The 18,160-nt window shown below is 39.6% G+C and overlaps 1 protein-coding gene across 2 annotated transcripts; it reads left to right on the top strand.

Moving 5' to 3' along the window:
• The first annotated feature begins 246 nt into the window (after positions 1 to 246).
• kcna1 (potassium channel, voltage gated shaker related subfamily A, member 1) lies at positions 247 to 10,718 on the top strand. 2 transcript variants are annotated; one of them, XM_004912801.3, is made up of 2 exons: positions 247 to 1,093; positions 1,398 to 10,718. In XM_004912801.3, the coding sequence occupies exon 2, from the start codon at positions 1,852 to 1,854 to the stop codon at positions 3,319 to 3,321; it is 1,470 nt and encodes a 489-aa protein (XP_004912858.1). In that variant the 5' UTR covers positions 247 to 1,093; positions 1,398 to 1,851; the 3' UTR covers positions 3,322 to 10,718. The 2 variants fall into 2 exon arrangements, with proteins under 2 accessions (XP_004912858.1, XP_004912857.1); XM_004912800.3 differs by having other exon boundaries at positions 1,395 to 10,718.
• Positions 10,719 to 18,160: the final 7,442 nt, after the last annotated feature.

Here is an 18,160-nt window from a genome sequence, read left to right as displayed (position 1 = left end):
TGAAATATAGACGGTCAGGCTGCTGGCACTGCTTGGTGGGTAAGGGGGGGGGCAGGAAAGGGTGATAAGGGCGATCACTCACAGCTGTTTGGTGTTGGTGGTGTTGGGGGGTGGGGGGAGTGAGCACTGGCATTAATTGTAATGAGTGGGCGTACCCTGATATTTGACAGTCCTGGAGGGGGCGTTGGTATATGCTGGTTGAAGGTGGGGGTCATGGCATGGTTATAGGGGGCTTATAGGCTGGTCTTGTAGAAAGACGGGATGCAGAAAACTTACCTGGCAATGCTGCCCTGATGCCTGAGGGTCTGTGTATAAACACAAGTCAGAGAGTATTGCCCCTCCTCTCCTTTCCCAGCAGACACACAGGGCAGCATGATGCTGGCTCTATGCATTGGAAGAGCCCATGGTTAATATAGTAGCTGGAGCTCCAGCCTATGGAGGGGGATCTGCCTGCATTGCGTCTCACTATCAGATCCCAACAGAGGGAGGCTGCTGCTCTCTGCTCATTCCCCTCAGCTCTGGGTACTAGCAATGGCCGTGTTGCTGCCCAGGGAGGCTGATCTGTCCCCTGCCTGGCTGCACCAAACAGCTCTCAGGTTTCTGCTGAGCCTGCAACGTCAATAAATGGCCAGAGTTTGCTTTTTACTCTTAATGTATTCAGCCTTCCCAATCCCACACTCATCACTGCTCCAGAGGGGGTTCTGACTTCAGCTCCTGGAATGCAGCTGCTCTGCAGCTCCCTGGGATCGGGCAGCCCCACTCCCTGCATTTCCCTGCCCGCTGCACCCCGCCAAGAGGATGGAATCGGCGCACCGTGCCCTATTATCCCTCTGAGCATCAGCAGCATCAGCAACATCATCATCATCATCAGTAGCAGCAGCAGCAGCAGCAGCTCATTAACTCGAATCGGTCCCCATAGCATGCCATATGAATATTTCAGCAGGACTTAATGCTCGCTCTCCTGTAAACCGATCTCGGTGTTAAAAGGGGCGCAAAAAAGTGGGTGTTCTGCATGCGCCTTCCCGATGCCGCAAGGCTTGACGCATCACTCTCAGCTCCCTCAGCGCTTTCATCCTGCTCCGCGGCACGGAAGGTAAGCATCCCATTAGGTTCTGCCTCTATTCACCCCCCCGCACCCCCCATGCAATCCATGCACTGCAGCAAAGTGATTTCTCCAGCCTGTAAGTGTGTGTGTGAGCGCAAAGTTATCCCAGTGCTGGAATGCGCACAGTGCTTTGCCTGGAGGAGAACTTGCACCCATCTGTAAGTGTTGCCTTGCATGATATCTTATTCATGACACACAGGGAGCTCTTATTTATTTTTCCTATTTTTCTCTTTTTTCCCCTGTCCACTCTCTTTCTTTTTTTTTTTTTTTTTTTTTTATTTCCCTGCAGCAGTCTCCTACCGCACTGGCGTGTTCCACTGGTTCGCCTAACACTGACAACAAGCAGTAGGGGAAGGCAAGAGAAAAAGTGCTGAGTTGGCAAAGACCCTGTAGCTTCCATCCTACAGCACTGCATGGCTGGGGGACTGTGACAGAGCAGCAATGATACATTCTCACAGTAGGACTGACCAGCAGGAGTGAAGGAATACAAATTAGATACGAAAAGTGCTGGTGGCTGGGGTCTGTGGCAAGATTTCTGCAAGGCAAGGGGGGGGGGACTGGCTGCATTGGGTCTTAAGATAGTCAATCTCCTCCCAACGTCAACTAGAGACCAGCTGTACCACCAAGGATTTGTTGTTTTGGGGGGGTGGGCTTTAAAACAGGGGGTTTCTCTAAGAAGAAGGGGTGCTGCAGTAGCAAAGTGATTACCTTTACCAGCTCCTCCTTCCCCCCTCCCCTCTGGAAAAATGACCGTGATAGCAGGGGAGAATATGGACGAGACATCAGTCTTGCCTGGTCACCCTCAGGACAGCTACCATCCAGACCAAGATGACCACGAATGCTGTGAGAGGGTGGTCATAAATGTGGCCGGGCTGCGCTTTGAGACACAGCTTAAGACTCTCTCTCAGTTCCCCAACACTCTGCTAGGGAACCCCAAAAAACGGATGCGATACTTTGACCCCCTGAGGAATGAGTACTTCTTTGATCGCAACCGTCCAAGTTTTGATGCCATTTTATATTACTATCAGTCTGGGGGTAGACTCCGGAGACCTGTCAATGTTCCACTGGACATGTTCTCAGAGGAAATTAAGTTTTATGAGTTAGGTGAAGAAGCCATGGAGAAATTTAGAGAGGATGAGGGTTTCATAAGAGAGGAAGAACGCCCTCTGCCAGAAAAAGAGTTCCAACGCCAGGTGTGGCTCTTGTTTGAGTACCCCGAAAGTTCTGGTCCAGCTAGGATCATTGCCATAGTGTCAGTGATGGTTATCCTTATCTCAATTGTTATTTTCTGCTTGGAGACTTTACCAGAGTTAAAGGATGAGCGGATCTTTAGTCGCCGGGTGAACAACAGCACAGTTTTCTACAAGTCCAACATCTTCACGGATCCATTCTTTGTGGTGGAGACCCTCTGCATCATCTGGTTCTCTTTTGAGTTGGTTGTGAGGTTCTTTGCTTGTCCCAGCAAACCGGAGTTCTTCAAGAACATCATGAACTTCATTGACATTGTGGCCATCATCCCTTACTTTATCACCTTGGGAACTGAAATGGCAGAGCAAGAAGGTCCCCAAAAAGGGGAGCAGGCAACATCTTTGGCAATCCTGAGGGTCATCAGACTGGTAAGAGTGTTTAGAATCTTCAAACTCTCCAGGCATTCTAAGGGCCTCCAGATTTTGGGACAGACCTTGAAAGCTAGCATGAGAGAATTAGGGTTGCTAATTTTTTTTCTATTCATTGGGGTCATCTTATTCTCCAGTGCAGTGTACTTTGCTGAAGCTGAAGAGGATGAATCTCATTTTGCAAGTATCCCTGATGCTTTCTGGTGGGCGGTGGTATCCATGACCACTGTGGGCTATGGTGACATGTACCCTGTGACAATTGGAGGCAAAATCGTGGGCTCCTTGTGTGCCATCGCTGGTGTGCTGACAATTGCCCTGCCTGTACCTGTCATTGTGTCCAACTTCAACTACTTCTACCACCGAGAAACTGAAGGGGAGGAACAGGCTCAGTTACTCCATGTTAGCACCCCCAATTTAGCCTCTGACAGTGATTTGAGTCGACGCAGCTCTTCCACAATGAGCAAATCTGAGTACATGGAGATTGAAGAGGATCTAAATAATAGCATAGATAACTTTAGAGAGGCAAATATCAGAACTGGCAACTGCACCATAGCCAATCAGAACTGTGTTAACAAAAGCAAGCTGCTTACAGATGTGTAGAGCACACTCCCATTACAGAATGATCATGACCACTTCCTTCTTTGCAGGGCCACCATCAACTTAACCTTTAAAAATACTGAGGCCTAGTACAAGTTAGGGGAGCAGCCCACCCCCCAATACATGACTTAAAAAAACATGCTGATTTGATATTCAGGGCTTCCCATTTTACTGGGCCCCACCTACCCACCTTCCCTTCTCCAAACCCAATGGTGGCCCTTCTTTCTGTAGATGCTTTAAACAAATAGTCTTGAATGCTTAATTTTGCCATCGTTAATGCTTTGTTGCATTGCGAGTTTACACTCAGTGAACACAAAAGCTTTCAGGATTTGTTAAAAAAAAAAAAGTCATTTATTTTTAAATGGAATTTTCTTTTTCTAAACTGGTTCGTGGGAAATACACCCCACTCCACATCCAGTTATAATAGGGAAAGAATTAAATGCAACTTGAACAGCAAGGTAAAAAAAAAAAAAAAAAAATACAATAAAAAAAACCCCCTTTGCCTGTTAATCCTAAATTCCAACCAATCATCACAGAGAAACTAAAAGTTAACAGATATGCATGGAGTTCTATTAGATGTCAGCCAACCACGCACTGCATTCAAGGAAGTACTTCTCAATCAAAGGGTTAAGATGAAGTATGCAAACACTTGCTGTTTTTTTTTCTTTTTGTTATTGATCTGAAGAAGTGTATAACTTTCCAGTGAATGACTATGCACTTAACGATGACCTACAGATCCATAAAAGCACCTTATGAACCAATTCATGACTTTGCTACATCTTAAAAGTAGAGGGACTTAAAATTTAAATACTTAAAAAAACACAAAGGACAAACATCTGCCTTGCTGCTAAATACTTTTTTTTTTTTTTTTTTTTTAAAAAGCAGATGGATTTGACTTAAATGTATTTTTTTTTCACAACTTGGATGCAAAATCTTTTTGTTTTTGTCATAAGCATGATTTTTTCGAATTTGATACCAACTGTATTTATTTGGTAATCTTGCATGCCTGAAATGTGAAACCTCATACGATAGGGGGTGGATAAGTTTTCTTTAACCCTTTTGCCGCCAGAAAAAAAGGGGCTGCGGCCTGACCGCAAAAGGCAATGAGGGGGAAGGGGGGGGGGGGGGGCGTCAGCCTCCTGTCCCAACGCAAAGCATTGACATACATCATGTTTATTTATGATTTTCTTTTTAATTTGCATTCACCTAAAGTGCATTCCTAATTTATTGAAAACCTTTTTAATTAGTAATTTACAGTACTGTATGTAAATGCATATGACTATGTTAGACGAACTGGAACAATAACTTTTTTGAAGATCAAGCATGTTTAAATACCCAGCATTATGGGGCCTATTCGACTAAGGTGTAACCAGAAGTAATGCATGATATCAGTATAAAAAGATCTTCATGTTTTGGGGAGCCAGGTGGAATTAAAGGGCCTACTGATTTTCCCGCAGTAATCCTCAGGGAAATATGTTATCCACTTTCCAGGCATAGTTCTAAAGTATATAAATAGACACTTATAAATATATATATATAAGTAATTAAACTTAAAAAGGGAACCGTATGGCCTCTATATAAGTCAACTGAACAGCACATAGTGATACCTAAGACAATGTATAGGTTTACTGAACATGGTGCAGATGCATGATTAGGGTTGCAGTATCAGAATGTAATGATCCCTTAACAATATGCATCAAAAAAACTGCAGACCATCTGTTTTGCATCCATTATTTGAAATCCATAGAGTTTTGCACTGCTCTAGACTTTGCTAAAAAAAAAACAACAAAAAACAAAAAAAAAAACAAAAAAAAAAACAAAAACAAAGGAAAAAGACAAAAATAAAATAATAATCTGGAGAGCAGAAGTGATTTAGATAGTTGCTAGTGCCTTTATCGTTTCATCGCAGAATTGCTGAAAGTGCCTCCGTGAACTGAGTTAAAATGTATAGGAATTTAATAAGAAAGGGGCAAGTGGGTTTATATCATAACAAATTCCCAATGGGTGCTCAGAACTTCCTGCGTATCAAATAACGTGTAGATTAATAATGAGACTTCTGGAACACATCTTTATAGCTGAAATTTGTATTGTGGAGGTCCTAAATTAACATCCCTTCTATATTGATCATTTACCGGATAGAGACACTAATGCATTCACTCCGAGGAAAGTTTTGCACTTAATTCCCTAGTTCTCAAGTCCTTGCAGCTTTTTTCCCTGCAAGTTGGCACCATGATCAACTCAAATTTATGCAATGCTGCAACTCTATTTGATTTACATGCAAAGAAAAAACAAAGTTGAATATAAATGAAGGGGATTTTTTTTTAGTAGCCAGTTGAATTGACTCAGGATGATATCTTTATATGAACAGTGTCCTCGTATTTAAGTGGTGCATTGAATGTGTATCCCTTTCTCTGTTTCCCTATCTTCACAAGTAGTGCAAACTATGCTTCAATGTCATCACGGTATGTAAAACCAGAGGATATTTGAATCCGAGACCAGTACAATAACCCAGCTCTGAAATCTGATTGCAGATTTAGCTAGACCCAATAAATATATGTATGACTGAACCTTTAACCTGGTGGAAGCCATCCCTTCAAGTGTTTTATTCAAGATGACATTACACCATGCAGGTCAATTGTTTAGTTTACATTGGTTAAAAAAAGCACCTAATTCTGGAGATCCCTTTATGCACTTAGCTTATGACAAAAAAATGTTCAACTTTATCCTTTATTTATTAGAAAGGCACTTAAAAAAACTCTTCAGTTGCCCCAAAATGGAACCCAAGATAGAGAAAACAAAAAACCAAATTCAAATTTTCATAGGCTTTTTTTTAAAGGATTCATGGGTGAAGTCAAAATGAAGGGCTGATTTATTATCTTCTAAAAAAAAAGTTGCAGAGCAAATGACAGCTTTGAGAACTTTTCCCTTAACATCTCAAATCCTGGTTGCTCTTATCTAACCCTGCTACATCACTAAGGTAGGGCACTCTGTGTCAATGTTCCAGTGCACTCAGTACTACAGAGATGAGCTGTTCAATGCCGTAAATCTGATATGGTGGCATATAAGGAAATAAAAAAAGGCAAACTAGGCAACTTGGTTTTTTAGAAAAGTTGGGGTTCCCACAAATTAGTTTAACTAATGGACTTAATACTCTGCATGTGTAACAGAAAAGTGCTGCATGAACTGATATTTGGATAGGGCTGGGAGAAACCATTTGGGGAAGTTTTAGGTGTGTGAATGATGCTTTTCTTGTGTGCATTGAAACCCTACATTTGAAGTACAGGGATACAATTCATGAAACATAAGCATGCATATCTGGAATAAATTAAAAAAAAAAAAAATCTCTTACCCCTTTTCTCTACTGTGCTCAAATGTCTTTGTAGACCTGAAGGTGCACTTGATAAATGCCTGTTATTACAATAAACGGAATATTTTTTACATTTTATTGCTGAATTTATTATCTACATCGCACAAGTCTATGATTGTAATCATAAAACCGCCCTCAAATGTAGGCGAGCACTTTAAAATGGATAACTGAAGGATCTGGTGTATATTTAAATGTCAATTGTCTGCGATTTGTTATTGTAATTGTTATTGTGTCACCTCTGCTGAAGGCATGTCACATGACATTTGTTTCAAGAAATTCTTGGCTTGTGGTTATCCCACTACAGTTTTATTGCAGGTAACATGTTGGAAATCTGTTGGAACCATTGACCATGTATAGAATTTGTTTTCCCCCTTTAGGAAATTTGACATATTTTGGTTCATTCATTATTTTCTTGAAATATTGATGTGGATGGGATTTTATTTCTTAGAAACTTTTATTAATTGCCTAAAAGAAATATTTTGGTTCACCCAAAAGACTGTTATAACAGTAGATAAAGTGTCATCTGCCTTCAAGAAGGGCCTATGTCCAGGGATGTCTTACTGTTTTTGGAACATATGCCTCCTGTGTCCAGGTGTTAAAAACCAATGTTGGCAACACCTCTTCATAGCATAGATCCTTCTAATTTTATCCTTTTATCAACAGACTTTGTCTGTGGAAGCATAAATGACAATAAAACAGCATCTATATTCCCTCCAACTAAATCATGTTGCACTCTCTGCGGGTCCATATCTCAGTATCTGATAGGTTTCATAGCTTTGACCAAAAATGGACCAACTTAGGTTGTGATTTCTAGTTGTAAATAATCACCCTGAGTAATGCTTCTTTTTTTTTTGTAAATATTTAATTGTATTTTGTATGACATCAAAAGAATGTTAAAGCACAGATAAACGATGAACACATGTTTTTGGGGTGGAAATGATGCTTTGTGTTACCGACTGCAAAAGGCAAACCATTTTTCATCACTGAATGTCAACTTGGAAAGAGATACGTAAACGTTTGCTTATTTGTTCTCAAAGGAATGATTTAGATGAAATTGCATTGCCTTCAATAAACAAGTGCAATTCTCTTAGAGATGAAATGTCAGACTATAATTGTTTAATTTTGTGGGTGTTTTTTTTCTTTCTTTGGTTTATACTTGACCCAGAGCCAAATTTCTTTTTTAATGGAAGCTGAATGTAACGTTCTTTACCTACCAAATTATTTTTGCCACCAAAAAAAAGAATCTATTTTACTTTAGGGCATTACATTTATTTGATTAATTTTTTAGCCTGGTCAGTTATTCAAGACCAAAGTATGTTTTATTGACCTGAAGTGGGATTTTGCTGAATGAGAATGGTTTGACTGTGTTGCTGATTAGATGATATAATAATAATCATGCATTCTTTCTGCTGTTTTTATTGGGTGGAGGATTATTAGGCCTATTAGGCTTTATTTTTATTTTTTTGGAAAAACCAAAGATTGCTAATATAAAAAAAAAACATTTAGGAAGGGGAGTTTGTTATGCCTTAAGCCATGTCCCCTTTCTACAGGTTGGTGTAAAAAGGAGTTTAAACTTGACATCAGTATTGTTCCTTGTAAGCAAATCAAGAACTGATTTTGGTTCTACATATTTTGTAATTGACTACAAGTCATGTTGTTGAAATGGGTGGGGCTGTAGCCTTTACTTGATTGTATATTTACACTTATGTTTGGCTTTAATAGCCTGATTCTGACAGGTATTTAATGGTCAGTCATGTTGTTTGGCTGCAGAAGACCTGTAACAACAAAAGATGTGGCATTAATTCTGGATTGAAATGAGTTCCAGCTGGGATTCAAATTTTAGCTTTTATGCCATTAATCCTTTATTCTGTTATGACCATTTGCTCAGTGCTGCATTGAGTAGCAACGAGTAACCAACAAGTTCTTCTGTAAGCATCTCATTGCCCCAGAGTCAGTGTCAGTCTGGGGTATCCAGGACCCACTGGGGTTGCCACCTCAAGGGCCCTCCACCCCAGCCATGGACAGCCCAGACACAGTTGCAAATCAACCCGCTGCACACTTCTTCCCCCCCAATGGGTTCCTTTAAGTTGCAGCACTCAAATCACCGCAATCAGATCTCCCTGCAGGCCAAGAAAGTAGTTTGGGGTAAGGGGGTTCACAAGTGCCAGGGCCCAACGGATTTCCTCCTGGTGCTCTGCAGACCCAGCATGACACTGTCCAGAGCTACTATCTGGTAACATAACCTTTGTGGTAAAGGCATAATGTTGTTGGTCCTGGGGTCAGTTTCTCAAAGTGGCATTTAGCGGATATACTCAGGAGATGGACAATATTTCTCCTGTAGATGCAGATTTTAGAAATATTGATCCCTCAGTGGTATTGCCCCTTAATCCTCTTCTACTGGGTCGTGCAACTCTTTTTCACCTGATACATAAATCATCTTGTGCATAAGGCAGGGAAGTGACTTAGATGGCACTGACACATTTTTCTGTTGGAGCAAGAGGTGGCATTTCTATATGATATTTCTGAATGTAGTTTTTCTCTCTTAAAACGTCTATCACTGTGGCATATTGAAAGGGTAATGCTATATTAAAAAAAGAAATCCATATCATCTTTAAGTTCTTGAGAAAGCTTTGTATACTGTATATGATTTTAATGCATTTTTCTCAGCAGTTGAAAGTGCCAGTTTGAAAAACTGAATTAAAAATATATTAAATATGTTGCTCATTTATGTAATATCAAATTGTTTTTTTGTCATGTTTTCAGTTAAATATATTGACATTTTAAAAATAAATATTCATTGTTCGTCAGTAAGGTTTATCTTCCATTTCTATTTTTATAAATAGAGAGTAAAGTGTGAGTTCTTATTCCATGGTATTTATATATAAATGCATATATGCATAGAATAATGCTGCCCTCATATTATTATTGTTCTTCATTGCATCCCAGGAAACGATTAGGCTAGAAATCAAGTACCTTATGCACAGGGCTTACTCGCAGTATAATATTCCTATGGCATTTCTTTTTTCATCTGTACATGCTCAGTGGGTGCTTCTGAGCATGTAACTTGTGTGGCTAGTGTTACAAAGAGAATAAAACTAAAGTAAGTGGGATGGTTGCAGGCCCAAATTGGCAATCTGTGGATTCTGGCAAAAGCCATAAACAGACTATTTATTGGGCTGGTGGGGGGCTGTTTAGGCCTCTGTGTAGTTGAAATGGCAGGAACCAGTCTGGCCTGAATGGTTGCTACTACTTGTACCATATTCCTAATGACAACTCTGTCTAGGGACCTTTACCTTTATAGCCTACTAAGGCAGGGATTTAGAGATGGTGTATCAGTTAATTAATAGGAAACCAACATGCAGAAGTTTCACTTGTTTAATAAAAGTTCCAGTTTGGTGAACGATAAAAAAGTAATGGAAGTTTTATTGATCTAATGTAAATTCTGCACAACAGGTTGCAATAACTTAGCTCACAATGCAACAGCCACATAAGCAGAAAGTCACTGGGTATGTAGAGTACCACACATAGCAACAAGAAGGCCAACTGAAATAATGACACTCAAAAGCTACACAGGCAAATCTTCAGTCATGGATCTTCAGTATAATGGCTGGTAGAGTAAGCCTTAGGCAAGATGTACCTTTCTAGCCTAATCCTTTGGCTTTAATTCTCCTTAATATACAATATACCTACTAACAGTATTCTTTGTGTATCCATGCACTCTCTTTTTATATAAATATACCTCTGTATTTCTGTTCAACAAAGATACAAATTCTGTAGTTGGAATCGTATTTAAGTGCACATTCAGGGCAACAAAAACATTTAAGCTTCTACCCGCAGCCTACAATAACTTACCATTTGAGCTTATTTGTACATCAATCACCATATTTTATTTACAATACATGAACTTGGTTTGTCAGTTTTAAATGCTTATCCCACTCTGATTTAAAATGACTACTTTTATCCAGTTCTCCAGCTTGTGTTATTTTATCATCTGTTCATATTTTGCATCTATTAAAGGTAATTTTTAAAAGGATCTGATTCAGACCTATCTTGAGTGGTTATTGTCTTGGAGTCATTGTATTTTTTCTGCCCTGTTGTATGACAGAAGGGAAAATAAATCTTGGAAACATGTTTATTAGAAATTTAGAACCCTCTGAAGCATGTCCAACTTGTATTTTATTGTAGTCTGTTTTACACTCTATGTTGCCACTAATTTGCCTGTGAGACATCAAATACCACTTAGTTTATTTCCAGTGGAAAGTAGGTGTATATATTCCATATGCAGTTGTCTGCTTCTCTGTTATGTCTTTGGCCTCCGGCAGACTGGCAGTTTTAGGAGATGGGCGTCCCTTTATCATGCTGGTCCAGGGGGCCGAGTGATGCTCATTATAAAGAAGGAATGTGTATGGGGAAGGAACCCTTTTTCATCATTGCTGATGTCACATAAATGGCTTTTGCTAATTGGCTACACCACAAAGTTGGGTTGAGGTTGTTTTAAGTAACACAATAGGTTAACAAGGTTCCATAGATTTCAGTGGGACAATTCACGCACAGACAGTGCCGTGTAGATTATCCCTTAAGAAACAACGGAAACTTAAAGGAGAAGGAAAGGTTTATCAGAAAGGGCTATCAGAAAGGTCTATGTAAATACAGCCATAAGCACTCACAGAAACGCTGCACTGACTTCTCTCTGAAAAGATTTCTTGTGTCTGTAATTCATGTGCAAGAGACACGCAGCTCTTTGCTGTCTCCTCTTTCTCTGTCTGTACAGGAGTGAGGCATTATGGGAACTTTCTTTACACATCTCAGTGTTTTTTCTTCCTGTTTGGCTTCTGATCATCTGAATAGGGGAGACTTAAGGGCACTATTGAGACAACTGAAGGTATGCCTGCAGCTTGAGATTAATAACTCTTTATTAGCCTTTCCTTCTCCTTTAATGTAGCCATGTAGTTAGAGTGCAAGGTACCCATGTAGTTGTCATTGGTCAACACTAATCTGTGCATAACTTTTGTTACTGTGTTATAATCTTAAGTTGAACACTTATTCCCTTGTCATATGCAACACAGTCCCATTAACTTACTTGACCAAAGCTTTATGCATTTGCTACTTGCACTGGACTTTTGTCTGTGCTTAATTCTGCAGTGGGAACCTCCCCAAGGGTAAGAAACAGATTCTACCCGTTTCTTCTAATGATTTGCTAACTAGGGCAATTGTTTTAACTGGAGTGATAAGACTTCTCTTTGCCTCAGCAAGTGGTGTGGCAACTCTCAGGGCTCTTGGTAAAGAACAACCTGTGCTTATATGTTAAAGAGATATAGTGATGACCTTGGCTTTTTAGTTGGATAATAATTCTTCCTTCTTACCAGAGTTAAACATAATGTGTTTCATGGGTTAAAGGGCATTCAGAAAAATTGGTTCCAGGGTCATATGTAGATCTACATATAGAACTTTTGCAGAAGGCCATGAAAAATGCAAAGAATTAGTATCTCCATTTGACTATGCATGTTTCTTGGAGACACTAAGAGGATCCTTGGTCTAAAGAGACATTATGGTCATCAATTATAGATGGAAACAATAAACCTGGGGGTGGTTTTTTGCTTATCTTGCTATGTTTGCTCATCTATAAACAGTGAAATGTTGTTGGAAGGGTGAGGCTTCTATAAGTAGAAGTTATCGGTTACTAAAGCTATTCAAGTGTTTCTGATAATTTGGTCCCTGGAGCACTGTATTGTTATCTATATAATATTTTGCCTCTGCATTAAATGTCATTGTTACTTTCACAGAGGAAAGAGATCCTACTTTTACAATTCATTTTAAATACATTGATAAATAAGAAAAAGAATAAATAATTGTGGTATATCATCCATTCAGTTGTAGGACAGCAAATGTGATTTCTTGTGTGGATCTATGTGAATGTCTTTTCCTAGCAACTTTTCAATTGGTCTTCATTATTTATTTTTATAGTTTTTTAATTATCTGCCTTCCTCTTCTGCCTCTTTCCAGCTTTCAAATGGGGCTCACTGACCGCAGAAGCCAAAAAAACCCCAAAAAACTATTTCTCTATAAGGCTATCATTTTGTTACAAATATGGGATCTGTGATCTAGAAACTTGTTATCCAGAAAGCTCTGAATTACAGAAAGGCCATCTGCCATAGACTCCATTTTAATCAAATAATTCAGGAAATGTTTTAGCAGATCCAAAATACGGATCCATTATCCGGATCCAAGATCCATTATCTGGAAAACCCAGGGTCCCGAGCATTTTGGATAACAGGTCCCATACCTGTATTGTTAATTTTTATTACTTATCTTCCTATTTAAATTCTCTCTTATTAATATTCCAGTCTCTCATTCAAAGCAATGCTTAGTTACTAGGGTAAATAAGACCCTAGCAACCAGATAGCTGCTGAAATTCAGAACTGGAGACCTGCTGAAAATGCAAAATAACTGGAAAACCACAAAAAATAAAAAATGAGGACCAGTTGCAAATTGTATCAGAATGCCAATGTCTACATCATACTAAAAGTTAATTTAATGGTAATCTACCCATTTAAATGTTGCCTTAATTGTCATTCAACCTGGGCTTATTGGTGTATGTGCAGCAAAAATAGGCATTCCTTCGAAATCTCAGGTTCCCTGTGGGCGGGGGTCTATTCCACAATTTGGAAATCACTGTTCCAACATGATAAATATTCTAAATGAGAATAAAACAAGCTATTGATATCAATAATAAGTTTTTGAAAAGAGGTATACAGGTATCGGACCCCTTATCCGGAAACCCGTTATCCAGAAAGCTCCGAATTACGGAAAGCCCGTTTCCCATAGACTCCATTATAAGCAAATAATTCAGAATTTCAAAACTGATTTCCTTTTTTGATGTAGAAATAAAACAGAACCTTGTAATTGATCCCAACTAAGATATAAATAATCCTTATTGTATGCAAAACAATCCTATTGGGTTTAATTAATGTTTTATTAATTTTTTAGCAGACTTAAGGTATGGAGATCCAAATTATGGAAAGACCCCTTATCCGGCATACCCTTGGTCCCGAGCATTCTGGATAATGGGTCCTATACCTGTACCAGGTATATAAAGATCTAGTAGCCACTTGTTTTTCAGAACTGTATTTTGGGAATAATTCTAGAGAAAACAGTTTTGGAACCTCTACTCTGTAGCGAGTTATTGATACCTTCAAGCCCTGACCATTGGGCCAGATTTATATTTTGGACTGAATAATCCTGATAGGGTACCCAGGAGTTTTTGCGCTTATGCAGGGGAGTGTTTAATGATTTCAAATATTTATCAAAGCTATTTTCGGACTGGCCCACCAGGATACCAGGAAAACTCCCCGTGGGCCCCAAGTGGGCCCTCCTGCTCCAAACCATTTGGCCTGTTTCATGGTCATTCCCTATTCCTGTATGGGAACAAAGAGGAGAAATAGATGGAACAATAGAGACTAGGAGAATAAAGAGGTTGGATGAGGAAAGGAGGAAAAATAGTTTGGAGAGTGGGTCTATGGGGTAAGGTTTTCTGATGGGCCCTTGGATTCCCAGTCCGACACTGATCAAAGCAGTTCAATATGTCAGTTTGCTTGAATTGACTGCTTTGAATGGTCCAGTTTTAAGGGGTTTTAGAGTCCTGAACTTTAGCAGCCTACTGATTCAGTAAGTGTATGTAAAAGAATAAGTGTTGCATTAAATTCAACACAAGGGCACTTCCTAAATCTCAAAACAATCTTTACAGAGTTTGAAAATTTGACCCATTTATTTTAACAGAGCAAGGCTTCATAAATAAGCCCCTTTTTTGTGAATAGGCAAAGCGATGCTACATCACTGCTCCATATCAGAATTCAGTCTGCCGCAAAAAATATATTGTATACATTTTAAAATGGATTATTGATCTTGAAATTCAGCAGTGACATATAATCAATTTGGTAAGATTTGAAGCTTGTGGACTGTTGTGTGAAAATGCTTTCTGGATAGTAGGCGGGGCCAGAAATGATGTCAGTAAAAAGGAGGAACCTGCCTAATAAAATGGGTTTTAAATGGTTTCAAAATTGAAAATATATTGCAGCCTAGGAACATGAGGGATTTACTTTTATTAGTTCTAAGGTGGAGAAACTGTTTTGGACTGGTTCAGGTCCATCATGAATTGACCAAGAAGCACCGAGCTCAATCACCTGTCTGAATCCTTACTGCCTGATGCAACTTGCAAATGGGGAGAGAGGAACTGGACACTTACTTTCTGCACTGGAATAATTAATTCCAGCATGGATAATACACTTGTTATTAATAGTGATGAGCGAATCTGTCCTGTTCCTGTCCTGTCCTGTACAAAATGACAAGAAATTTGCGTGTGCCTATTTCCGCAGCAAATTTTCGTGGAAAAATTTCGGCCATGGCAAAATTCTCTGCAAATCCATGCCTGGCGAAAAAATTTGCTCATCACTAGTTGGCCCCCAAAAGTGCATTTGTTCAAAAAATGTAAAGGTAAACCTATTGTTAGCATGAAGAGGTACGTGATGAAAGTTTTCGGAAACGTGAAAATTAAAGATAAAATAAACACACTTATGAAATGATAAACCAAAGTCAAGCAGATTTTGTGTTTGAAAATGACTTATGAGCATGAAAGAGTATATCCTAAATAATGCTGCTTCATCATTATGTACGGCTAATATCCTGACAACAGCACTTTCAGTCTTTCCTCGTGTCTTAGATCATTTGCTATTTCCTTTTGCAGCTTGTGCAATAATAGATGGGTAAGTACTGGGATCCCCAGAGAACACTAGTGGGGCTAATTTACTAACACTGGGTAAATTTGCTCAAAAGCAGTAACTAATAGCAGCCAATAAGAAATGGACATTCATTTTTCTACCTGCAATAGACAGATTAAAGCTAATTGCTTATTGGTTGCCATGGTCACATTTTCAGTTGGATGGACAAAGATAGATTTTCAGATGATTAACTATAAAAGACTCCCCTTGCATTTAACAATCTAAAAGCAGTAGTAGTAGACTAAAGGCCTTAATCTAATGGACTCTGACCTACTCCGATTTATGAAAACCTTAGTCATGTTTGGTAGTTGACATCAGATCTCATAAAGGTCCAGATGTAAATGATCATTTACAAACACGGTGCAGTATTCAAAGTTAATGCTGAACTGGACCTCCTGGGGCCCACCACTCTGAGGACACAGTAAAAACAATGAATTACCCCCATATGTAATAAATGGCACTAACTTTGCCCAGGAGCAGTAACCAATAGCAATCGATAAGATGTCTGTTTTAAAAGAGGTGACCAGTAAATGCTTCCTGCTGATTGGCTGCTATAGGTAAAGCTGGGCATACACGGGCAGATCCGCTCGCTTGGCGATGTCGCCAAGTGAGCGGATCTTCACCCGATATCCCCACCTACGGGTGGGCGATATCGGGTAGCAAGTGCCTTAAAAAAAAATAATCTGATCGTTTTGCCCTGGGGCAGTCGGTTCGGGGACAGTCGGTTTGGGGACCGCATCAACGAGCCGATGCAGTCCCCAATCCGACTGGATTTTCTAACCCGGCCGATCAACATCTGGCCAATTTCAGGCCAGATATCGGTCGGCCAGCCCGCTCGTTTCTGCCCCTACACGGGCAGATAAGCTGCCGAGTCGGCCCAAGGGACCGAAATCGGCAGCTTCTATCGCCCCGTGTATGGGGGCCTTAACTGCTCCTGGGCAAGCTTAGTGGGGGTCATTTATAAAGTTCATGCAGAGAAAATGTTTTTGCGCATGTTTTCCCCTGAGCGCTTACATTTTGAACTTTTGTACCTGTCTTTCCTTTTTTTGTGCGAATTGTGCACAAAAATTCGCAAATGAGATGGTAGTTTGCATAATCGGGCCCAAATAGTTTATCAGACTTTTTTTCTGCCACCAAAGTTGTGGTGTAATTCGGACGCATAGTGTGCTCATAAATATTCGCAATTTGCAAATATACCATATTTAAATAGTTTTCACACTGTAAATAAAAAATTTGCAATTATGTTTGCTCATTAAAGGAGAAGGAAAGGCTAAGTCACTTGGTGGTGTCAAAATGCACCCCCAAGTGACTCTAATCACTTACCTTTTACCCGAGGCTGGTGCCCCTGTTAGGAAAAACCGCACCAGCCACTGGGAGATCCCTGGTGCCCTGGCAGGTCAAAGTAATCCTATGTCAAGTGCAAAATGCACACACAAATTCCAAATTTTTTACCCACAATGCAACATTTTCCTTGAGCCTGCACTGTTGCTTTGAGTTAAGTTGCTTTGAGCCCTATAGTTTGTAAGTGCGGGCCTAGGAGTTTTTAAGTTCTAAGGAATCAAAAAACCTAACTTTTCAATTGAGTGTTAAATATAATGTACGGTATATGTATATTATAATAAATATAAAGTGTTGTGAAAGGGGATTTCTTCTCTGTGTTGTGCAGCAGAAGGGTGGTAACTGATAAACACAGGATTGGTTATGCAAGCTCATAATGTGTTATTTTACGCAAACAAATCATCAAATGTACAAATTGTTTATCACTAGGCAGTGATAACCATGAGATTCTTTATATTTTGATACATGTTTTAGTCAGTTACTATTGCTACCTCATGTATTAATGCATTAGTGCTACTAATGGACTATCCTTACTAGACCTACTTTAACCCCACCTGAGAATCCTTTTTTTGTTCCACCTAATAATGTAACTATATGTGTTTCACCCAAAAGTTTCTGGTATGGTTCTGTTTTTCGCATCCAAGACACCACTCAGAGTATTGGTTTTATTCACGGCTTTCTGGCACACCTATGTTTGCTCCACCATAGACCTTTGGCTGTCACATTGTGGTTCCCACGTATTCTGGTGTGATTGTGTTGAAGGATTTTTGTACCATTGTGTTGATGCCGCCCTAGGATTTCTGGTGTCATTGTATCATATATTTTTCAACCCAGAATTCCATAACATACTTGAGAGTATGATTCTATCAATGTTTACTGTTAATAGGTCTGTATATGTGGGGGGTAGATATGTGATTTCAAATACTATCTTGCTATATTACATTGTGACCAAAGGGATTCTGGGAACAAATTCCGTAAGGCTCCTAAAAAATCCCATTTAAATGGGTTTATCCTATAGGCTAAAGCTCACCCACTGGGTCTTTGAAGCAAAAGTCAGGATAATAGCTGATCAGATTCCCAACTACAGACCGGTTTTGTCCTTCTTGAGGCTCATCAGTGTATTGCAGGGTTTACTGACCACATTAGGTAGAGCCAGGAGTGGGAATTCACAAACAAGTCAAAAGGGTTGAGGAAACATACATATGCAAATAGACCAAAGGGATTCTGGGAAAAAAATTCTTAAGGCTCCTAAAAAAAAATCCCATTTATATGGGTTTATCCTATAGGCTAAAGCCACCCACTGGGTTTTTGAAGCAAAAGCCAGGATAATAGCTGATCCGATTCCCGCTTAGGTAGAGCCAAG

This window comes from Xenopus tropicalis, chromosome 3 (genome assembly GCF_000004195.4).
Source record: "Xenopus tropicalis strain Nigerian chromosome 3, UCB_Xtro_10.0, whole genome shotgun sequence".
In the NCBI taxonomy this organism is placed as follows: Eukaryota; Metazoa; Chordata; class Amphibia; order Anura; family Pipidae; genus Xenopus; species Xenopus tropicalis.
Note: the sequence above shows the minus strand (reverse complement) of the source record. Positions and strands in the feature narration are given on the sequence as shown.

Bases quoted from the DNA above. Each gene is read 5' to 3' on its own strand.
- kcna1 (XM_004912801.3), top strand. From the start codon at position 1,852: ATGACCGTGATAGCAGGGGAGAATATGGACGAGACATCAGTCTTGCCT.